General features: G+C 37.9%; 2 protein-coding genes across 5 annotated transcripts in view; one reads left to right on the forward strand and one right to left on the reverse strand.

Annotated features, from left to right (window-relative positions):
• Positions 1-21,634, forward strand: part of LOC107654159 (SNF-related serine/threonine-protein kinase-like) — a 27,193-nt gene extending 5,559 nt beyond the window's left edge. For all 4 annotated transcript variants that reach the window (XM_016441125.1, XM_016441127.1, XM_016441124.1 and 1 more), the window contains exons 2-6: positions 5,169-5,846; positions 14,338-14,479; positions 17,679-17,891; positions 18,003-18,119; positions 18,264-21,634. In XM_016441125.1, the coding sequence (XP_016296611.1) occupies positions 5,258-5,846; positions 14,338-14,479; positions 17,679-17,891; positions 18,003-18,119; positions 18,264-19,449 (2,247 nt within the window). In that variant the 5' untranslated portion in view covers positions 5,169-5,257 and the 3' untranslated portion in view covers positions 19,450-21,634. The remainder of the gene's footprint in view (positions 1-5,168; positions 5,847-14,337; positions 14,480-17,678; positions 17,892-18,002; positions 18,120-18,263) is intronic.
• A 288-nt stretch (positions 21,635-21,922) lies between these two features.
• The window catches only part of LOC107654160 (anoctamin-10-like), a 20,511-nt gene continuing 17,526 nt past the window's right edge, over positions 21,923-24,907 (reverse strand). Inside the window, exons 8-14 of the mRNA XM_016441128.1 lie at positions 24,440-24,495; positions 24,131-24,205; positions 23,885-24,049; positions 23,611-23,802; positions 23,386-23,523; positions 22,727-22,843; positions 21,923-22,340 (exon numbers count right to left, since the gene is read on the reverse strand). Coding sequence (XP_016296614.1) covers positions 22,293-22,340; positions 22,727-22,843; positions 23,386-23,523; positions 23,611-23,802; positions 23,885-24,049; positions 24,131-24,205; positions 24,440-24,495 — 791 coding nt within the window. The 3' untranslated portion in view covers positions 21,923-22,292. The remainder of the gene's footprint in view (positions 22,341-22,726; positions 22,844-23,385; positions 23,524-23,610; positions 23,803-23,884; positions 24,050-24,130; positions 24,206-24,439; positions 24,496-24,907) is intronic.

A 24,907-nucleotide genomic window follows, 5' to 3' on the forward strand; every position in this document is an offset into this window, starting at 1 on the left:
TATATATATATTTCTAGTTCTTGAAATATTGAAATTTGTGTGTGTGCTATATTATATTTTTATTCAAATTTGATGAGCTAGAAATTGTTCCATAAGTGTGGGAATCCTGTGACAATGAAAACTGATAAATAAGAAAGATGCATTGAGGAGCCAAGTTGTTATTGTTGAACTGAGAGGTTTTGTGGAATTTAAATGGAATACTTGGTGAAATTCTTAGTAATGCGATCCAAAGGATGCTGGGTAAAGCCATTAGACTGTTATCTATGGTCTTCCATGCATCAAATACTTGAGTGTGTGTATATATAGCATGCAGCCAAAATCCTAGACTCAGCAGTGTGTTTGTTTGTGTGCACATGCATATGTGTGAGCATATGTGCAAGAATATGGTGTGTGTGCGTGCTGGCAAACTACCAAGTTTGTGGGTTTCATAGGGATTCTTTTGTGCCTCAGATTAAAAAGGAGAAGACGTGTGCGTATGTGTGTCACAGTAGTGTCCTAAGACACATCAGCTCTATCACAAGGCATGCCTGAGGGAATCATGACGAGGGGAGCGCAGGTCACCTAGATCAAGTTTCACCTACATTGTAGAGACCAAATTTCTTCCAATTGGCTGTGATTTTTGTCACGCAACGCAGCAGATTTGTGTTTACAGACAAACTGCATGTTAACTTATGTGGGTTAAGTTTAAGGGTTTAGTTTTAAAATGTAAAACTTTGGAAGTGGAAAGGGAAAGACAAGTAATAAAAAGAGCGTATAATAAAGTCACAACATGGGCTTTGTACTAAAATGAAGCAACCTCAATGTCTACTGCCTATATAGACGGCTACCTTCTATCATCCTGTTAGCCATGTAACCTCATAAGTGACGAATTTGTAACATTCTACATCAGCAACAAATAGCGCACTATAGACTTGACTTGCAATTTTTTTCAGTAGAGTTCGCCATTAGCATTAGCAAAGCTAAATGCGATATTCTAAGCACTGTCCACAAATATTAGGTAAGAAAATTATTTTTATAAATAATTTTCATCATAAATATATAACAAATAAAATAATAATAAATGTGAAAAAAAAAACTTAGAGACTTTTTTTAAGATTAACTTTTAACTTTAGCAACTAGGGCTAATTCATAGAAAGCCATCTCATGCGCAAAATGTAAGCTCAATGGTCAAATGTGTCCGTCCAGTCATGTTTTCATGGAAAAGTAGACCAGTGGAATACAAAAAAAAATGTTTTGTGTGAATGGCCCTTGAGTATATTTAAAATTAAAATTTCTCACGTTGTACTCAATCTTCAAGCTAATTGCAATGCACTCTGGGATTGCTTTCCCAGATTCGACACTCCCTTTGAATTTGGACTAAATTTGGTAACTTATTAATTACAACATTCATGCCATGTTGTAATTAATTACCGAAATTTCGAGAAGACAACATGTGACGTTCTACTCGGTGCTGTTCACGCCCTCAGACTCGGAATTATGTGTAACACTATCAATGCCTAAATAGGCTGAATCTGTGGCCGTCAGGTGATACAAGTCGTAGCTATCAGAGAATTCCCAGTTTATTGGGTGTAATTAGGTGCAAGTTCTACGAGGACGTGAACGCTTTTTACATTTTGGAATATCATAATTGCGACATGGCGGGAACGCACCTTTAGGAGGCAGATACCTACCTTTTTAGAACAGTCAGGAATGTGCCCTTAAAATTCTCCATCATTAGGTGGCTTACAAGGTTTTGGAACACTGGATCTCATTCGCTAATAATTGTGTGGATTATTTCGTATTTGTACTCACAGGAGAACTTCTCAAAAAACATTTCGGCCCAATTTACAACACCTGCGTATGCACATGAATTTGTTCTTGATTTTGTTATTCTAAATGAGCGACCGCGTGTCGGAGATTAGTCATTTGCATAAAACCCGCCCAAACCATTTCCAAAGGCTTTCCGAATAACCTTTCATTTACTGCTTCTAGTGACTATCAGTAAACATATGACGCTTTGTAAAGATCTAACTATCTAAATATAAAATTTCATCTTAAATCTAAGGGTGTGTTTTTTTGGCATACGTGTGCTGTGAAGTTTTTCTTAATTTACAATAAATGTTTACAATTAGACAAAAATTATTAAACGAAAACTATTCGTGAATCATGGTTGTTCGTGAAAATGTTCGTACGCAGATTTCAGACCCACTCTCTAAATATGCGCATATTGGTGCTAGTATATGAATTTTCCTGAAGTCCAGAGGTTTAAATGTTTTACCGTTTGTGCAAGTGTACACGTTAATGCACTTTGAACAGCAGGCACGCAAGCTCCCACTGCGCCACGCTGACTTCATAACAATGAATGTTGCATGATGGGAACATGGGGAGATGAGATCATATCTAAAGGAAACCCCATTATATTCTCCCCAACTCTGCATCTCTTTAACATCTCTTCACTCTGCTCGTCCATAAGCCCTCCCTCCTTCAAAAGCAAGAGCGGGATGACTCATCCTTTCACACCTCTCCCCTGGTGCCTCCTGTCAGACCGCGAGCCTCCTGACAGCCCCGCGTACGGGTTTGTGTGTTTCGTATCGACGTACAAATGAGTCGGGGTCTGTTTTCTTGCCTTTGATGACAAAAGACGTCACCCGCACCCAGCATCTCAGGCAGCGGACATTTTCTAGCAGAAACGCTGAGCCTGCTGGATTCCCATCTCGCTCACAGGAAGGCGAGGAAATGCCATGTCTGCGTATGTTAGCATGTATGCGTCTTGTGTAACTGTGAGAGTCGTCCTAAACTACGGATGCTGGGTGTCTGCCTGAACGCTATCAGAAGGAAGCACCATGTGTGCTCCCTGCTCCCCTTAGGAAATACTGCCATGCTTTGTAAATGATAGCGCTGAACATGGAAAGGGTGGACAGCCCTATCCTTCCTCAATATGGAGGCCAACCGGTCTTTGTTACATCCTTGTACTCTGTTTTTGCTCTTTCATTTGTCATCTGGCTCTTTTTCTTTCGGTCTCAACCACTAAATAAATACATCTCACAAAAGGCAACGAAACATCAAAGTTTTGCTCACCAGTGTGTCAGAAGCAGGAAGCTCTGAATTAGACACAAACTAACACGTGAATCATTCACCCAAAAATGAAAATTCAGTCATTTAAATCACCCTCATGGAATTACAAACCTCCTTTTCTTTCTTTCGGGGAATGCAAAAGAAAATGTTATGAAGAATGTTCACGCTGCTCTTTTCCATACAATGAAGGTTTTCTTTTTTCGGTGAGCTGTTGCTTTTAAAACACAACGTATCATCACATGCAGGTTTTTTTTAACAGAATGTGTATGTGGGGCATAAATATTTGCATATGTGAGATATTCGTGAATATTAACATTTTTGTGTGTAATTGTGTACCAATCGACCACAAACCCTCAGTAAATCAGGGCAGGTTATTATTAGCAGCATTGATTTCAACAGACAAGAAAAGCTCTGAGTATACTTCATTTTCATGTGTGTGCTTAAGTGTGAGCATGCATCATTGTTATTACAGTATTATTTTTCCACTATTATAATATTTAAATAATTTGAATTTTAGTTTTAAAAATGTTATGTAATTTTAACATTTTATTTCAGTTTTAATCATTTTAGTGCTTATTATTATTTTTTATTTTACTTATTTTCAGTTGGTTGCCAAGTCAAATTTTTTTTTGTTTTAGTTAACAATAACATGGGCATCATAGCAGCAGTGCCCTGTTCAACCTCTATTATTGGTCATTAACTATTCAGATCCTTTCATCAAACCACACACACACATCGCTCACACCCCCTAATAATGATATTGTATTACAGGTATTGATCTACACCATTTGTGCTATGCGTTTGTCACCCGACTCCTCTGACGCTAGGTCCCAAAATGCACTCCTCTCACTCCCCTCTTTTTCCACTCTTCTCTTTGTGTCCAATCCATCAGAGCATATTTATCTGTAAGGTTTTTTTTTTAGTGTTCCCTCAATTATCTCTCTGAGAGATTATTTTATTTTGTGCTGTTTTGTGTGTTCTTTTAGTGTGGTTTTTTTTTTGGTTGGTTTTGGTTTTTGTTTATTTTATTTTATTTACATTTTTTATTTTTTGTGCTTTTTGTTTGTTTTTGTTTATTTTTTTTGTGCTGCGGTGTCTTTCTTTGAGGGGGGGGGGGGTTGTTTTGTTTTGTTTTGTTTTGTTTGCTTGGATTTTAACTTATGATGTTTAAAGTCCCTTAAATTCTTAAATTTGCATGTATATCAACTGTTTAAATACATTTTTTCTTCATCACAAATGTTTGGCAATTGCATGATACAATGAAATTACAAAAGATTTGTCTAATGCGATAGGTGACGTCAAAATTAATGTCATGCAATTTCAGCATTGAATGGGTTTTGTCTAACATTTGCCTCCAGGTTGAATTTGTAGCAGACAGCCATATTCGTGCTTGGACATGCAGTTATTGTCCCTCCCTATAAGTCTGATAATAGAGGAGTTCTCTGTTAAGTAACAGGGTGGATTTGTTTGGAGTTCTTAGTAATAGTATCTACTGTTGCTAAGTAACTATTGTACTACGAAGTAAGCGCTGTGTGGCCATAATAGTCATTTGATTCTGAGACAATTGGGGGGGGGGATCACTGGGGAGATCAGTGTCAGTGTTTAAGATCAGTGCCTGGCATTCTTACAGGCAAATACCAACAGTACTCGTCTTTTCTAGAGCAAACACATAAGATCAGTATATAAACCTGTTAGACGGCTTACCTTGTGCTCACACACTTGCCTTCCTCTCTTCAATAATGCTGCATATGTGAAAGTCAAGTGCAGTTCGCCTCTATATGTAGCTCTGTCTGTTTCAACACAAAGAGCACTACATCCCCTCTACCTAAAGATTCCTAAAAGGGTTTTCCAGCCTGATGCCATACGGAAACCTTTTACTGTTCTATTAAGCTGTACCACACAAGTGAGAGTGCTGTTTTATGGTTGTTAGCACATTCCTGTGCAGTTGCTTGGGTGGTTGTTAGGGTATTCTTGTCTTAGCAAGCATCATTACTTAGATAAATTTCCCAGTACATGAGGTAACATGTCATTATATCTAATATTTATAGGGTCTGCTGTTTATATAAGGTATGTTGTTTCTTCACCGTCTTTATCTTTTTTTTGTTTTTCCACAGGTGATGTCTTAGTAGAGCTCCAGTTTCCTTTAGCTCCCTCTGGTAAGAGAGCCCAGTCCTCCAACTGAACCTCCACTGCTTGATTCAAAATGGCTGCCACCAAAAGCGGTTATGAGGGCAATATAGCCGGCCTATATGACCTAGACCGCACACTGGGCAAAGGCCATTTTGCTGTGGTCAAACTAGCCCGTCATGTGTTCACAGGCCAGTTAGTAGCAGTCAAAGTCATTGACAAGACAAAACTTGATGACTTAGCAACCGGCCACTTGCTTCAAGAAGTCCGCTGCATGAAACTCGTCCAGCACCCCAACGTAGTGCGATTGTATGAGGTTATCGATACACAGACCAAGCTGTACCTCATTCTAGAGTTGGGCGATGGAGGTGACATGTACGATTACATCTTGCGTCACGAAGGCGGGGTGGCCGAAGACATGGCGAAAGTGCACTTTGCGCAGATCGTTCGAGCGATAGCCTACTGCCATCGTCTGCACGTTGTCCACAGAGATCTGAAGCCGGAGAATGTGGTGTTCTTCAGGCAGCAGGGGACAGTGAAGCTGACCGATTTCGGCTTCAGTAACCACTTTCAGCCCGGGACCATGTTGATGACCAGCTGTGGTTCACTAGCATACTCCGCCCCAGAAATACTGCTAGGCGAAGAGTATGACGCTCCAGCAGTGGGTAAGTGACAAAACTGTCTTTTTTTGGACATTGCACCTCCTACAGATTCTTCTATCACAGTTTTTTCTTATTCTGTCTGTTTCCAAGTGTGTTGTTTCATTCAGCCAGTCAAGAATGCATTTAAAATCCCTGATAATCACATTTGAGCCAAATTCCCATTCAGAATCACCCACAAGATCGAAAGATTCATAGATTCTGAAGATTCATAGTTTCAAAGATTCATAGATTTTAAGATTTCAAAGAATGAAAGATTTATAGTCTCAAGGGTTCATAGATTTAAAGGGATCATTCACCCAGTAATGAAAATTACGAGATTACAAGATCTCTCATGAACACGTGTATGACAGTTAGTGGAAGCTAGAGATTACGGTCTATAAAGTTTTAAATATGGATATTTTTCTTACACAAACGCATTGCTTCGCTTCAGAAGGCCTTTATTAACCCCCTGGAGCACTTTTTATGATGGATGTTTGCACTTTTTTGGGGTTTCAAAATCTTGACCACCATTCACTGCCATCGTAAAGCTTGGAAGAGCCAGGACATTTTTAATATAACTCAGATTGTATTCGTCAAAAAAAAGAAAGTCATATACAACTACATGTAGATGGCTTGAGGGTGAGTAAACCATGGGGTAATTTTCATTTTCGGGTGAACTATCCCTTTAAGATTCTAATGATTTTAAAGATTCATAGATTCAAAAGAGTTTCAAAGATTCATAGATTTTAAGATTTCAAACGTTGAAAAGATTGATGGTGTTACGAACCCCACTTCTAAAAGTCTCAATCAGGAAGGGGTTAAGCAACATAAAAAGTATGCGCAAGACAGGAGATCAATTAAATCTTTTATTAATGGCCAAACAGCTTAAGAGTCACATTAATTAACCAACAGCAGATATAATAAAGAGTTAAATCAACTAAACTAAAGCAAAATAAATCAATATGTATCCAGTAAACAAACAAAACACAGATCAAAGGAAACATTAAAGAAAGCACAAAAATGAACACAGAGAGAACACCGCTTATCAGCGGCTGGCTGTACAACAAGACGCGCACGAAGCTCACTGGATGCACTCTCCATCGTCGGTAGCTGGACGGCAGAAGCTTCTCAACAAGTGCGAGTCATGCTCAAAGAGAGTGGTAGTGACTGTGGCAGACATGCGCTGGAACAGGGAGAGCCACAACACAAGCGCAACTTCCGCCTTATATTCAGTCCAGAGCGTCCTTATTCAACAAGCTGCAGGTGTGTAGGGGCGGAGCTCAACCTCGGGAGAAAAAGATGAACCAAATCAATATATACACAATACCCACAAATAAAAATAACAAAACTTTGACTGTGACAATAGATTTAAGATTCTAATAATTTTTTTAAATCCTAAAGATTCATTGATTTAAAAGAGATTCATAGATTCTAAAAATTCATCATTTCAAAGATTTATAGATTTTAAGATTCCAAAGATTAAAAATTTATTTTCTATTTATATGTTTCCAAGTGTGTCCTTTTATTCAGTCAAGCAGTCTTCAGTAGAGGGCTAAATTCTGTCCTTTCGGACACTTAATTTACATGCAGCGCAGTCAAACTAATCTGCCAAGGGATTAAATCGCAGAGGCGCTCAGGCCTGCACATCAAACTCTGTGTCTGTGTCACAAGAACACTGGGACGCCTCGCTCTCCTCCAGTTGATCCTCCTCTCTCCTCTCCCTCTGTGCTGCTGTTTGCCGAGCAGAAATCTTCTACTGAATGAACAGCACATCTGTGCTCTAGCAGGGGTCAAGCTAGGAGATTTGTGTCAGGTCAGACGTAAACATGACTCAATTGACAGCATTCAGAGTCCCTGCAGCAAATTCTCATTGAATATCCAGAAAATTAAGAGTAGTGAAATGGATTCCAAACACCATTGACATTAAGACCATTAAAACCTATATTAACAGACCACAGTGATGTATAGAATGTTTTTGTTGCCTGCTGTACATTTTTCTGTTGTGCCAGGCAGTGCTTTGGTCTGGGACTTTCTTGTACAGTATGTGCTGAAATGTGGTGTCTCTGAAAAATTGTTTGGAGGATGAATGTGGCTAGCTGTGAACTCACGTTCCTTCTCTCCATCATCCATTCCATTGTTCAGACCCAGTCACCTTATTAAGCTCCGGAGACTCAATGTACAGCAATAGAGGGGGAGAAATGAGAAGAAAGCAGATTTAGAGAGAGAGAGAGAGAGAGAGAGAGGGAGACTGGGGGCAAGCAGAGAGACAGACTTTAGAGGACACTTGAGCTTAACATTGACTCAGACAGGAGGATGAAGAGTAACAGGACTGACAACAAATTGTTCTGTCTCTCTTTCTCTTTCTTGTTATTGTCTTGTTCCAGTTCAGTAGAGCTTTCTAGAGCACAAATGTGAGCGAAGTACAGACTCTAAACTACTCTTAAGAGATTCATAATATTTTCAAAAGTGACTAGTTGTAAAGTTGCCCGAATAACTAGTTGACTTAGTTTGGTCTTAGTGAAACTTGGAATAATTAGGCCAATTTTGGGGTTTCCCTGACCCTGATCTGGTGTGTTTCTTAAGGCGCATTCATACAACTCAATTTCTTGTTCAAAAATAGTTGGAGTGCAACAGAATAGAACAGAACGTAGGGATGTGTTTTGCTAACTATTTTTAGCTTGACACACTGTCTTAAAAAGGCAACGCTCATCAAGAACAATGAAGCTGGAGACTCATGTTGACTGATACAGAGAAGGAGAGGTGGAGAGCCAGAAAGAGAGACAGACTTTAGAGGACACTTGAGCTTAACATTGTGACACAGACAGGAGGATGAAGACTTACAGGGCTGACACTAAACCTGTCTGTCTCTCTTGCTGTCTCTCTCTCGTTCCAGTTCACTAGGGATTTCTAGAGCACAGATGTGTGCGGAGCTGCCATATGTGCCCTTCCGCTCCTCTGCTCTGACATTATTAATATCATATTTGTATGATATTTTCTGCTAGAGCATCATGTGAAGATAGGACAGTAATTCTCACAGAGGCTGCATGTGCCAGGATTAGATCTGCACAAAGTGGGTCAGTCTCCGCTGAGACCCAGCAAAGCGTGCAAAGGAGGCTATACTCACACACACATGCTAGGATGCTAGAAGCGTGTGAACCTGAGGGCTTATCTCACCTCTCTCCAAGCGAAATCTACCCAAGGTAGCCTAGAACTAGAGCAGATAAGGGCTGAGTAGTCATGCATTACAGATGTTTAACTTACTGGGTCAATCAAAATGAACAGTAAACATGCATATAAACGCAATGTAGAAGCTTTCCTATAGCTGTAGTTTAGCAGTTAGCATATTAGCCTGAATACATTGAGCCATTCTGGTGAAACAAGCTCATCTCACTCTCAGTGGTTCCTGACTCCGTATAATTCATGGTTTTTGAAGATGAGATCATGTAGCACAACTTGCCCATGTTAGCATCTGGCTAATTTAGCTAGCTTCTCAGGTGCATTTACACTAAAATACTGTAGAATTGGATGCATATCATTTGTAGGGCTACACAGTTTTTCAGAATAAATCGCAGCACTAAGCTTTAGCATAATTTCGAAGCTTGGCAGCTCATGATCTGCCGTTTTTAGTCTCTCGGTTCACAGTAAATGCTGCTTCACATTAACTGTATCTGTGCATCTGCTCTGAGTTTAGATCCCTTATAGTGTGCATTTGAGACCACAACATGTGCCAGCCATCTTCTTAAACTTGCTGAAGCAAATGAGAAATTCTTGTTGTCAACAAAAGAGCAGTCTCCCTGTGGTTTTCCAGCCAAAATAAAACCTTGATGGTTTAATGTTTGAAAATGAAGAAATTCATAAGAAAGCCGTAAATACTTTTACATTGCAGTGTAAAATAAACATACTATTTTTATTAAATCATATAATAATTAATATTATTATTTATTCTTTAAAAAAAAAATTAAAAGTGAAATATTAACATAGTAATATTTATTATTTTAACAATAATAATAAACAAAAAAGAATATCAAAATAATAAATGATTAATAATAATAGGTCTAGGTCTTTGTCATCAGTGACAACAGATATGAGAAGTGATTTATCGTCCCTTTTGATACTTTTATTTTTCTATTATAAAATGCAAATTAGCAAATTATTAAACTAACAATGTAAAAGTATGCATTTTGTGACATTTTTTGACGTTTTTCTTTTTTTTTTTTTACTTGGAAGTGCCTAACGACGTTTGGCTAGCACCAAAAATAGAGACTTAATCAAAAACATCCCGAGCTGTTATGTTTTTACATTTCGTGTGCTAGTCTGTTTATTTCAGCATCTCTTGTGAAGGCATGGCAATGCCCGTCGGCTGACACTGTGGCCCGCTTCCTAGCAGTTTAATCAGCTCTTGAAGTTTGCTGGGCACAGGCTGGCATCTGAAACTTCATCTGGAAAGCCTTCTTGTCTAGCAGTTGTAGGTCAAACTGATGCCATTAACCTCAGTAGCAGGAGAGAGCGAGATGAGAAAGAGTAGAACGCCTCTCTGGGAAGCTGATATCTAATGTTTGAACGAGTGAACAGAGAAGGGTCCCATTTCCACTGTATGTGTGTGTGCAAATATTTCTTTTATTCTTTTTTTTTTTGTGTGCATGCATGAGCCTGAGCCAGTGTGTGTGTAGACGGCTGAATATTCATTAGCTCAGTGAGAGGTTTTATTCATAGTCAGTAATCAGCTGCTCGGCTCTAATCCACTCACAAGAGTTCAGTCACTCAGTGCCAGCTCACACACACACATCTAAGCTGTAATTGCCACTCTATTCAAAACACAACATTTGAATGCATACGGGTTTTGTAGGGACCAAATGTCCTCACATTTTCATGAGGAAAATGGTTTGATAAAAATATTAAATATGTTAAAAAAAAAAAATAAAATGCAGAAAACATGTGTGACTGTTAGGTTTAGGGTTAGAAAATATCTAGCTCTTTGTAAAAACAATAGAAGTCAATGGAAAGGCGTGTGTGTGTGTGTGTGTGTGTGTGTGTGTGTGTGTGTGTGTGTGTGTGTGTGTGTGTGTGTGTGTGTGTGAGAAGCAGCTCAGTGTCATCAGGATTCAGGTTATCGACACTGCTGATCAGAGATGTTCTGAGATAGATAAGCTAGGAGAGACTGACTCAGTGACATCTTACAAACACACACACACACACTTCATTGATAACACATACCTTCTCCAACATGCAGTCTTACTCTGCATTAGTCATTTGTAATGTTACAAAAGATTTCTGTTTCAAATAAATGCTGTTCTGAATTTTCTATTTAGGAAAGAAACCTGAAAAAATGTATGTAAATGTAAATTTTCACAAAAATATTAAGCAGCACAACTGTTTTTCACATTGATAATATTAAGAAATGTTTCTTGAGCAGCAAATCAGCATATTAGAATAATTTCTGAAGGTGTGGTCATGTGACACTGAAGACTGGAGTAATGATGCTGAAAATCCAGCTTTGACATCACAGGAATAAATTACGTTTTAAAATAAATCAAAATAGAACATTTTGAAATTGTAGTAATTTTTCATAATTTTCCTATTTTTACTGTATTTTTGATCAAATAAATGCAGCCCTGGTAAGCATAAGAAACGTCTTTCATGAAAAAGACATGAAAAGTCTTACCGAAAAAAAAAATTTAAACAGTTTTGAATGAAAGTGTAATTTTCTTAGATTCTAGATGTCTGAATATTCTAATAAAATTCAGTTGTTTTCAGTATAAGGATTTCAAATATTTTAAAGATTCAAAGTTTCAAAATTCAAGATTCTATAGATTTAAAAAAAAAAGATACTTTTAAAATAAAAAACCTAGGATTCCATATTAGAGATCATTTTCAAACATTCTAAAGATAAGATTCTAAAATTCAAAACAGTGCATTTCTACTATTATTTAATATCTACAGTACTATAGGCTATAGATTTTATATAGATATAAGGATTCTGCTGTCTACTATAATTGGAATCCTTAGAATCCTAGAATCTTAGAATCTGTACAAAACCTCAAGTCTCGAGACATTTCACACAGTTGTCACATTATGTAACCTCAACACAGATCGACACATAGCAGTTCCTTGTTAGCCTTCATTGTGTGCAATGTGTTTTGTGTAAATTGTAGTCACATGGCACTCACACACAGAGAGGTGTGCTGCTCTTAAAACTGGACACACAGAGTTATCTTGCTGTGACTTATTTTATTTTAACAAGATGGAACAAGATATAATATTATAATAACTCATTTCTGCCACCTCCACACATAACATTATTTGTCAAGGCAGGTTTTCTTACAAGAATCAATTTCATATGTTATATTTGTGATGGATAAATGCTAAAGATAGTTTAGTTAAGAAAATCGGTTGAGTACTAAAATTAAGGTTTAGATATAATATTAATGCACTTATTTAATATGTCCAACCAGATGTATTTTATGTAAGCATTTGAGTGTGCTTAAAAAAATAAAATTTGTGCCTTTCAATAGACGTTAAATAACAGTACGAGGCATGTAGTGCTCGTGTCTGTCTGTCTGTATCTGTGGAGGAACACACAGTACAGAGAGCAGAAGAGAGGGCTTATTGTTAGAGCAGTTAAAGACACTGCGTGGACAATGCTGTCTCTCTGGACTGTCTCTCACACTGATCCTTTGCTCTGATTCACACAGTAGATGCTCTTTCACACAGAATTTATCCTCACTCACACACACGCACACACACTGAGAACAGCATGTCAGATTTGAAGCTGTTGTTTAAATGGGAGAGTTCAAGAAGTCCACAAAGCCGTTTGCACCACGCTCTTTTGTCACTTCATATTTTATTTATTCATATTTAAAATATTAATATACACCTAATATTCTTCGTTGTGAAACTGTTATAAATATTGGCTCCTCTATGAATCATGTTATAGCCATGGGTGTAATCATGTCTTATGTAAAGTAGTGATAGATGTGAACATTTCGACAAATGGAAATTGTTGAGCATTTGAATGGAATGTATGTGTGGCTAGTGAATGATAACGTCAATATAATTCATGATTTAAAAAGTGGATGGAGGAACTGAATTATTCAACGCACTGAAGAAGGCCGTGAGCCGAAACATTTTTGTTTAGTCCTGCTGGTGATGTGGTGAAGTGGTATTTTTGTGAGTTTACTTTAAAGACATTTTTGGGTGAATTATTATTATTATTTTTTTTAGTACTATATTATTATTATTGTTGTTATTATTTAAAAGATGCATAATTTAATAATATATAATTTAATGTTAATGTTTTAATATTAAGGGGTGTTATTATTAATGATCTTTAATGGTAATAATAATAAATGTAACACGTTAATTGTGTAATATAGTATTTAGTTTTATTAGTAATTATGATGATGATGAAGTAATCAAGGTGGGTCATAAGTGATCCAAGGCAAGGTTGTTATTATTATTAATTAAAATTAAACCATAATAAAAAAGAAGAAGAAGAAATTGTTCGTTAAAAAAAAAAAAACCTGAAATAAACTAAGTGAAAAGGTTTTTAATTTATTTTATTTTAGATTGAAGGACTAAAATAACTCAAACTAAATGAACTAATATCAGGGGATCTAATGTTTGCATTCATCCTCTGGCCTTTTCTGATTTTCTGTATTCACCAAAATTAAACTCCAAGAATATCACAGCCGTATTTAACTGCTGGTCAGGTCAGCGCACTAGACCAAAACTATAAATGAGCACATTCTCAGTACTCTTTCCTTTTGAAATCCAAGGTTAAATGAAATGTTATGAATATGAAATAAGTGATCTAACCAAGGAAATCTAAACTGATCCTATTATTTTAAAATCATCTGACTTAAAAGAGAAACGCTTAGACCTCTCACCCATATTTGTACGTTTGTTTGTTTTTTACCCACACACTCTATACATATCACACAAGTAAAAAACGTAAAACAAGAAGTTTGTTTTCTTGGAACGCCACCGTGGCAAACACGTCTCTTGTGGGACTTACTCGCCCCCTCTCTTTTTCATGTCCTGTTCACTCTGTTCTTGGTTCATGATGTTCTGTTAGACTTCCTGGGATCCTTGGTTGACACAGCGGTCAGAAACACATCTATAGGGTCTAGAATGGTGATTAATGATTGGTTAAGTGAGTTAATTATTGTCTGAGGACATACATTGACTCTGTTGAAGAGGTTAAGGCTGGTTTTATTCATGTTTTAGTTTCACTGAACCTCTCTTCATGTATTAGTTAGTTTTGATTGTGTGAGCAGCATGTCACATGAGGACCGTGTTGGATAAAAACCCTTGACATATTTCTTCCTCTTTTCTGTACAAATCCTATTACACTTCTCTCTAGGGGTGTAAATATTTACTCTGACAACAATTTGATTTGGTTATGATTGCATCTTTAAATCATAGTGATATAGCACTAATATTAATATAAATAAATATATATATTTAAATAAATAAGAAATATTTGAGTTAACGTCTGCTATTGTGTGTCTTTCAGATATCTGGTCACTGGGTGTGATACTCTACATGCTAGTCTGTGGACACCCACCCTTTCAAGAGGCCAATGATAGCGAGACCCTCATCATGATCATGGACTGTCGCTACACTGTGCCAAACCACATCTCTCCAGAATGCAAAGAGTATGTATGTCATCCGAGCTTTGATTTTCCTCAGACACACAACTAATAAACAGATTTCTCAGATTTAATCCAGAAGGCTAGAGGTTATTGTGTATTTATACACTGCTTTTTCATTATTTAATTTTTTTTACTTGAAGCAAAATTGCATTAAAGCAGCACTATGTAACTTTTGGCGCTCTAGCGGTTAATAAACAGAACTGCACACATCCCGCGGAAGAACATTCCAACCGGAGCTACTTCTCTAACTTTATGTCTATAGCGATTCACGCAGGTATGTTTTACTCCGCAGCGGTGACGACCCGACCAAGCTACAATAGTCCAAATATAAGTACTTATTATAAGTGTACCGTAGTGATTCGGAATAAGACAAAAACGCGGTTTGGAAGATGAATTCATGATGTATTCGCTCATTATATACATTTTGCAAATTTTGAACACAGAAAAAGTTACATAGTGCTGCTTTAAATATAAGACTTGTTTACCGACAACATATTTTGTTTTATTAGTTCATTTTTCTTACTCCATTGGCATTTGTTATTTTCTTCTTTAAAGCATGAACCTCATTACATTTATGCATAAAACAAGAAAAAACATTTGGGGTATGAATTTAATTTAAGACGTATTATTTGGAAACAAGTTACAACAATGTTATCTTAAGCCAGGGGTGTCAAACTCAGTTCCTGGAAGGCCGGAGCCCTGCAGAGTTTACATGCAACCCTAATTAAACACACCCGATCTAGCTAATCAAGTCCTTAAGGCTTATTTGAAAACTATGTTTTGTGTGTTGGAGCAGGGTTGGAACTAAACTCTGCAGGGCTATGGCCCTCCAGGAACTGAGTTTGACACCCCTGTCTTAAGCAATTTTGCTCCTGACATAAATTAAACTTGTTTTAATGTATTCACCGGGAAACACGACAGAAATAGATGTTTTTGTGTTGATATCTAAATAGTCTTCTCTTCAGCATGATAGTAGTTGGGCATTATGTAACAAGTTTTATTAAATCTGCTGAGTGTTTTAATTAGGGTCAGGAGATGTCATATATCAATGGTCTTTTCTTTCCATGCTGGTGCTGTTGAGTTCACTATTTATAGAAACCAATATTACCAAGGACATGACCCTGGTAAAACCCTTTCCACAAAGACCTGATCTGTTGCATGCCCACAAAAACATGCTTGAGTAAATAGACTAGTTTTTAAGATGTCCTTGACAGCCGTGTGCCACTGGAACACAGTGATTTGTTGTGGTGTTTTTTTTTTTCTCTGAGGACTGGCAGGATGTAGGCTCTCAAATCCTCTCAAACATCACTCCCTCACACTCCAGTTTGTACCACTTTCATGCTAAACTTCATACCTACATGTAGACCGGAGCCCATCTGAATATACTGTACTTTATCTGTTTACACCCGCTTGTGCCAGCCAATCACAGGTTGTGGTTCTCTAAATGACGCTTGAACAAGCCAATCAGGCTTCTATTTGGATGAGCAAATGTTCTTGGAGGTTAGATTTAGGAGCAAGTTATGACAGACACACAGAATTTCCATCCTTGGACTAAGTGACAGATAATGAAAGTAACAGGTCATGGCAACTCCCTCATTTTTTTTTTTCATAAGGGCTTTAACTAGATTTTCCAGATTGATTAGATGCACTAAGCTTTAGTATATTATTTGAATTATAATGTTGTATTGCCCTTAAGAAGGCTTGGACAGGATTTGGAATTTGGATTTGAATTGAAATCAAGTCAAGTCACAAAAATGCTTTGCAAACAATAACTGCATGATTAATTTTTGACTAATTATGACTATTAATTCCCTCATATAGTACTTTTGTCCTCGGATGATGAGACTATTTTTAAAATAGATTTTACCGTTAAGAATCACAAAATGTGCACCACATTGGTTTCAGATAACTTTATAAAAAAAATTATATCACAGTTTGGGGTAACTTAAAGAATTCTGGTATATACTTTAATTTATTACAGTCCACCAAAAACATTTATTAAATATGACATTTTATTTCATCATCATCGTTGTCGTCATTCCTGCTGAAAAAAAATAAAATGTATTACTAAAAGCACAAATTTCTTGTAATTCCATTTGTATGTAAACTTTAACCATAACATACAAAACATTCTCAATTCACTTTTAAATTGCGCACAAGCCTGCTTTTAAGTGTGTTCACCGCAGCTCTATAGTGACCAGTTTTTACACAAGGCTGCCTTTTGTCAGAGTGAAGTTATTTTTAAGTGGGTTTATTCCAGGCTGTTTGTAGTCAAAACATCCCCAGAGCAACAGCTCTCAGGCTTGAGTTTAGGCCTGAATCAGTCAATTGTGCAAGGGTGTGTGTACGAGTGTGTGCTAGACACTTAGTTGCACAGCCAAACGTAGTGACTGGGTCACATGATCTCCACCACAATCAAAAGCTTCCTTTAATGGGAAGGGTTTTCTTAAAGGAGAACACTTGAGTCTTCAGGCAGACTTTCATCTTGCTGTTCACCTTTTTTCCCCGCCCTTCTTCCTTACAGCTATTTAAGGTCTTGAGGTTAAACACACCAAGAGACTCTGCTTATGTTCAAGGGCAATGGAGCATGTGGGATTATAAACACAAATACTCAAGAGAGAGACCTAAAAAACACACTTTGCAAGGGAAAACATCTCCCCTGCTGGTCATCTGTGTGAGATGCACCTTTCAGAAATGTGTACCAGTTCCGCAGTGAAATAAAACACTCAAATGCCTTGAATAAACAAGCTGGGTGCAGTGCATTCACACATACACACACAAGCTAGGATCGCAAGAGTTCCAACCAATTCCATATTCTTTCGTTCGCCTCACTGAAGCACCAGTTCTCTGCAGGTGCTCATGAATATTAATCAGCAGAAAGATAAGCACTTCCTTTTCATTCCGTCTCCTCTGATGGCAAGATGCGCCTGTTCAATCATCGCCTGTCAGCTAGGCAGAGAATATTTATTAAGATTGCTAGAAAAGGAAAGTATGAAAATTGTAACTAGAGTGAGACCTAAATGAAGTGAGATGGAGGCAAGAGTGATGAAGGGTGACAAAATCAAGCCTATTTGTGAAGATGGGATATTTCTTTTTTTCCCCCGACAGAAGGTCATGTCTGATGTTCTCGTTCTGCTCTGGTAAAAAACGAATAACAATCTCTCATCATTCTCTCTCTCTCATTTTCCCTTTTTCCTATCAGTTTGATTTCACGTATGCTGCAGAGGGATCCGGCTAAACGAGCATCTCTGACAGAGATAGAGGGCCACTCTTGGTTGCAGGGTGTTGACCCTTCGCCTGCCGGGTACACAGCCGCTCCGCTCACCTCCCACCGTAGTTTGTTACCCGAGGAGCACGAGTTCATACTGCAGGCCATGACCAGTGGCAGCATTGCTGACCAAGATGCCATTCAGGAGTGGGTATCTCTTTTGTTCTTCTTGGATATTTTCTTTTGGTGTCAGAATAGCCTGGCCTCTTCAGAGTTGCATCATGTAAGTTGTTAATACAAATGCATATTTTGTGATAGAGCACTGGAGGCTGACAGATATAACCACATCACAGCCACGTACTACTTGCTGGGAGAACGACTCCTTCGAGAAAAGCAAGAGCAGTCAAGTCTATCTCCTGAACAAAGACATACACAGTAAGTCCCAGTATTCTTAAACATATCATAGATCATTTTGAATCTGAAGGTGTTTTATCCTCTTAGGTGGTAGAGATAATCTTACCACATAACCCTTGGTACATGGGTTCCTAATACTGAGTACTGTTGTTGGCTCTGTTACAGGAGACCCATGTCAGAACCATTGGACTTGGTGAGCCAAGTTCCCCGGACTGATACACTAAGAGGAACACCTCTAGGTCCCTTAGCGCCTCTCGGTTCTCTGTCTTCCGGCTATGTCCGACATGGTGTGAGTGAATCTGGGGACCTGCTGGCTCCCAAATCCAACCGCCATGACAACTCCTTCAGTGACTTTTGCAGCACGGCTCCCTGCTTGAGCCTCGGTCTGCGCCCTCTACCTCCGGACCAACCTACTGTCAAGAGCCTTGGAGCCTTACAGCAGATCTGCGAGGAAGAAGAGGATGAGGATGATGAAAACGAGCAGAACAGGGATGAGATGAAACTTGCGGTGGCACCAGGTAAACTGGATCCTCTTCCTTCAACGGATCTCTCGTTGAAACCTTCTAGAACATCTTTGCAATCAGAGACTCAGAGGAGAACAGGGAGGCCGTCTTGTAAAGTAATGGGAAACTGTGAAACTCTGGCTGAGGAGGAGGAACTTGAGGAAGGGTCGGAAATCAGAGAAGAGCAGAAGAAGCCTTCGGATTCAGTGTCTAACATCACTTCTGGCACCATAGAACATCAAGGACAGATGCCCCCAAACACTGAAGCCCATGTGGAAGAGTTAAACCACACAGAGCAACCAGGTAGAGGAAGGGACAAGGGTGTTTTCACCCACCCTAGCTTGTCTTTAGATGAGCAAGAAGGAGAACAAATTCAAGGTCCAAATATAGATGAACCTCCACCACCTTCCAGACTAGATGTTGTACAGTGCTGCTGGGGACAGCGTGAACCTTCGAAGGACACGCTAGAAAACAACAATAACACCTTAGCCAAATCTCGACTGCTTGAAGTTGGGGTGGTGTCAACCCCTTGTGGTTCCCCAAAGTCCCTGCCAAGGAACCACTGTGTGGACCTGGGTCCCGATGGGGTGGAGATGCGTAAGACTGCGGGAGAAGTCGAGAAACCTGAGGAGGTACAGCCTAAACCACAAAAAGGCCTCCAGGGAACCAGGGACACAAATACTGACCCTGCTATCCGGGCCGATCCCAGCAAGGTCAAGAACGTAAACTTGCGAGAACGTCTGCTGCAGTTCCCGCTCTGTGAAAAAGCCTTGTCCTTCAACATCCAGCCCACTTCTAAAGAGAAGCTCCTCCCATTTGCACAGTACAACTGCTGCCATGTGTTGTAGAGGTTGTATCCCGAGATCAAGGAACAAACTGATATCAACTGAAACCCTCCAACCTCTACAACTCTGGAGTTGTTCAGACAATTAAAGAAAAAGTGTGTTCTCACCTCATACTGTAACCTCAGAGGTGCTTTTCCACACAATCTACTTATTGTATATCTTTATTTTCTTTCCCAACCCAGCATTCCTTGCTGCTTTCCTGTAAAACAGTTAACCTCCTGGCAATGCTGTGTATACGAACACCTGTATCAACTGACACTGCTCACTATATTCTGTGCTATCTCAGAGACTTTCATTCGAAATATTGTATGTCTTGCTAGCGTAGGAGCTTTACTTCAATAACTTGTCATTTTGCGCTGTAATATCTTTACCACAATAAGAGTTCCACCGAGTTTAGTCATATCACTAAGCGAGTGGGTGAAGACCATGCTTCAGAGCAACACATAATAAGCCAACACAAGAACAGACAATGAACACAACAGTGGATGTTTAGATTTAAGAACTAGCTGTCCAGTCAGTGTAGTAGTCCTGACACGTTTTTGGTTTTCGTTTGATGTATTTTTGCAGGCAACTGTGAGGCAATGGTCTTTACTCAGAACTTGTAAGAAGTTGCATGCTGTGGCATTGTTGTTTTTCTCCACACCACTGTCTCATGCTAGCATGTTTGCTAGCATCTTTACCCTCAGGCAGTGGGACAGGAAGCAGAACACTTTGCCACATTGATACAGTGAACAGTGACAGTTTGGGAGCATGGTTATGAGAGCATGCTAAATCAAAACAGCTTAGCATAGCATCAGCATTTTGTGAGCAGGGGACTGACCAGGGAAAGATGCTAAGTATATCTGTATATTTAAAAAAAAAAAACAAGAAGAGGGCTCAAACAGAGATTATGATGAGAGACTTTTTGTGAAATGGACATAATATTACACAAAACAGAAGACTGGTCTTCCTGGAGCTATATTTTAGAGTTTGTTTTAAAACTGCTAATTCTTGGAAATATTATGAAGCTTTTATCAAGTATTAGAAAGTTATCAAGGGTTTTTTCGAAAGATGGTGACAGACACTTTTTTTTTTTTTACATAAGGAGATATGCGAGGGAGATTAATTGCATAACATTCTATCTATTTTTGTTTAATCATCTGCCTCTGGGTGCATCTTTAACATATGTTGTAAGGGGATAAGCTGTTTGAAATATCCAATCATGTACAGTGTATATATTCTTTTGGACATATTATGCTATTGGTATTATGTATTTTGACCCTTGCACCGTATACATACCAAACATTTCAACCCTTCCATTTGAGATCTTATTCAGTGAACGTAGCAGTTTGATGACACTAGTTTGGTGACTGTCAAAAAGGTCATATAGTTTCTTGTGTCATAGTTGTAAATACATTTGAAGAGCTGTACATTAGCTTAAAATGTACATTGACAAAATCCAGCCTTCGTATGTTGCAATGGCATGAGTGAAGCTAGCAGTTACTGTTGTTTTTACCTCCTAAACAGCTTAAACACATCACATAATCCTTTAGATAGCAAATGTGACTGTGGTTTCTGTTACTTTGGTACTCTAAAGGATGTCAAAGCTATTCAGTCACTTCACATGTTCGTAATTTTCTGTGCTATACGTAGTGCACTTGTCACCGGTGAATTACATTTTTTTTGGTCATACTGTAGCCAATGAAAGAGCAAATGTCAAATACACTTATTTTTGTTTGCGAAATCTTGTACTACAGATAAGCTTGACCAAATGCACAAGAATAGGTAATGTAAGAGGTGCTTTAGGGAGAGATAGCAAGAAATATAGGCCTATATAGACAAAATACATATCCATAACTTCTGAGATTCGAATTTTCATTCCCATTCTATGTTTAATCAATCAAGGAACAGCCATCCTGGCCTAGGATGATTTGTAAGTACAACCTTCTGGACCAATCAGAGGGCAGAGTGGGATATGTAAAACCAGACATGCACTATATTTTCGTAATCAGCATTTTTATTTTCTTCTTATTTTGATGTTTCTCATTTGACATGGGTCTCCATCCTTCAAAGCATCTGTAACCCCTTTACAGCGAAAGTCAGATTTGGGTTTGTCTATAGTCCCATTGACCCTTACTAAAACTATGACTGTGTCTCAATGAGATTAATTTATTTTTATATTTATTTATTAAAACTGATTAAACTGCCACTTGTGTTGTCCTAAGTTTTATTAGAATTAGAGCACTAGACCACAGTGATCTTCATGTATGGCTGTTTATTGTATGATGTGGTTTTCTCAGTTTAAAGCCATTTGAATATTTATTATCAGTTTCTTCAAGGCCACTTACATCACTTAACATTTGCATAACATATTCAGTGAAGCAAGCATTGGGTGGTTTTTAATACCAGCAAAATCAGCTGTAATAATACGATCACTTTTGATGAAATGTAAAAATACAACTGAGGACAAAAAGTTAAAATCATCACAATATATTAACAACAAAATCAGGTAAAAACAAATATACAAACAAAACAACAGCAAGAAAAAAAATTAAATGAGCTATTCCATAGTAATTGTGGTGAACTTTTGTTTTAAAATCATTAATACAGCACAATACGTCACCATGTTTACCCACTATCATAATTTTATCGCCCTTGACCTTAATAATCTCTTTTCAGTAGTTTTCAAAAAGGTACCACTGACGCAAACAATTATTAACTTGGGCTGAAACACCCTGTAAACTATAAAAGCTATCTTTGGTACACTGTGCCATATGGTATATTAGCAAGCTAAGTATGACTTTATAGCCAAGCACCGCCCTTCTTGTGATTGTCTCTGTGGAAATAGTCTTTGGTTACTCTTCCATTTAGGCCTTCAAAGGGACTTTGTCCCCCACACGAGAGCGCATGATCCTCTGTGAGACAGAAAATTATATTTAATGACATTTCTGGTTATGTAAACACTCCATAACGTACATTAGATTTAAAATAATTTGTTGGTTAATCACGAGGACTTTAATCTTTGATAAGAAACTAGATTAAATTTCACAATAAAGTCATAAAAACAGATTACATTCTGTCAGCATTATTATCAACGTTGGAAAATAGCTAAAAAGGCCATTTCTTAAAGGATGCTCTTGCTAACTATATGCTAACAGCTAAAACTAGCATAATGGTTACTGCTACACTTTTTTCTTACCTTTGTATCTAGATAAAGATTTTAAATGTAATACAGCTTGTTAAGCAAAATACTAGCGTGCTAAAATGCTAACAGTTAACAGTAGTAGTTAACTAAAGTTACCTGTTTTTTAAGCGCTTGCATGGAGTGATACTCGATTTGTTCTCTCTTGATTCGGACCCAATCCGGTTCATCAGGGATCATGAAGGCCAAAATCATTTTCACCATGATCAGGGCATGCTAGAGGAGCAAACCAGCGTAAGAAACAACTAAGCCACAATATTCATTCACAAGGAAAGCATGTTGGCAGCCAGCTAATTCACTCCAGATAAATACTAGTACAAGTGATATTATGAGTTGGGAAGATGTATTTACAATGTTAGGTGCATTCAAAACACTTTGGTTGGAGCAAGTTGGCGATGTATCTTTTTCAGAACAGCTTAGCATTAGCATTTTGTGAGCGTGGGGATTGACAGTGATACAAAAGAAAACAACAATTTTGCTTGTAATTACAACTTTGTGGTGGTGTTCATCTGTGTTCAAACACAATCTTTCCAAGACAACTTGAACGCACCATTAGTCACATTGATTTAAAGGGATAGTTCACCAAAAATAAATATTCTAATTTTTTAATCCTGATATTATGTGGTACACAAAAAGAAAATCTTGACATTTTTGTCACAACAAAAGTTCAACTTTTTTGTTCTTTTTTTAAGTTTGTGGTCACTAATTTCATGTTTGGACAGACTATTTTTCAAGGCTGTACCAAAATCCTCTCTGACCTCCACAATGACGGCAATGATGAGAACTTTGCTGCTGCTGAGACCGGCGTCCTCTGTGAGTTCCTTCACATGTGGCGACAGAAGCAGCAGCCAACAGTTAGACATGACTGAGATGAAACTCAGCACCTCAAACGCCGTCTATAAAAATGACAAAGACACACATTAGAACTCAGTATCATAAAGCATTTTAAACATCCATATATACAGGACAGATCCCAATCTGACCTGCCATACACCCATGTTAGGCACAGGGGCGGAAAAGGGCTTGTTGAAGAGCTTGCAGAGCTTGTAGGCATCTGTGCGGATCTCTGTGAGGTTGTTGAGCAGTAACAGAGGGGCAGTGATGGGATAAACACAAGAGAAAAGGCTCAAGTAGCCAAACTGAACCAGCAGCTCGATGTACTCAGCAAACAGGCCCTGAAGAGGAACAAGATTGAGAATTTAAGGAAAATAGGATTCTTGTGTTCTTGATATTTAAGCTTATTTGATTGCTACTCACTGGGAAAGCCGGCAGACTGCTCTGAGCCTGGAGATGGTCCACCTCTGGATCATCTTCCTTCAGGTTCCTGTCTGCAGATGTGAGGAAACGGTCCACCAGGAAAGGAACCACCACCTCAGTGAACTGATTCACCACTTGAGTCACGATCAGAAGAGAGGAAAGCCTCTGAGGAGGAGATCACAGATATTGTGTTGAGATAGAAATCTTAGGATTATATGTGAGAAGGGTTTCTGAGGAAATTCCCACCTTGCGCAGAAGAGGCATGTCCTCCTTGAAGAAGGCAATGTGGAACAGCACAGCAAAGTTATTAAAAAAGGTGAACTGAATGAGAGAGAGAGAGAGAGAGAGGGACAGATAAGGCACATGGGACATTTTCACTTAGTATTACACAGTCCTGCAGAATAATTCTGGTCTAGACAGATACAGCTATCAGCATTTAAAATACACTTGAGATCTTTGAGGAAAAACACCTTCTATGAAACACACACTAATAGGTAATTTAGAAAAGGTGGTGGGGAAAAAACATATGGATATGTAGACAATTATTAAACTGACCACAAGGACTTTGGTGGTATGATGATAGTCAAAAGATGATTCCTCCCTATGATTTTCTGAAAGGCAAGAGAGTTAGTAATATTTAATATAGTATAACATCACTTATGTGTGTGTGTGTGTGTGTGTGTGTGTGTGTGTGTGTGTGTTCTTATTTATAAACTTATTTAATTTTTACTATAAATAATTATTATAAATATTTAAAATATTAATAAATTAAATATTTAATATTTTTAATAAAGTAAGTTATTTAATAAAACTGTCAAACAATTGTAATTATGTTTTATATATGATATAAAAATATATAGATTAATAAATTATGACATTTTTAATATGTTTATCTATTTATATGTTCTATTTTCTATATATAAGTTAAGAAGCAATAGCTAATCTGAACATCTCAAAGCAATGTGCATTTTAATTATCTCTACAAAAAACTATTATTTTGACATTCTATGTACATTTTTACAC

The sequence above is a fragment of the Sinocyclocheilus anshuiensis genome, unplaced genomic scaffold (genome assembly GCF_001515605.1).
Source record: "Sinocyclocheilus anshuiensis isolate Anshui unplaced genomic scaffold, SAMN03320099.WGS_v1.1 scaffold115, whole genome shotgun sequence".
Classification (NCBI taxonomy): domain Eukaryota; kingdom Metazoa; phylum Chordata; class Actinopteri; order Cypriniformes; family Cyprinidae; genus Sinocyclocheilus; species Sinocyclocheilus anshuiensis.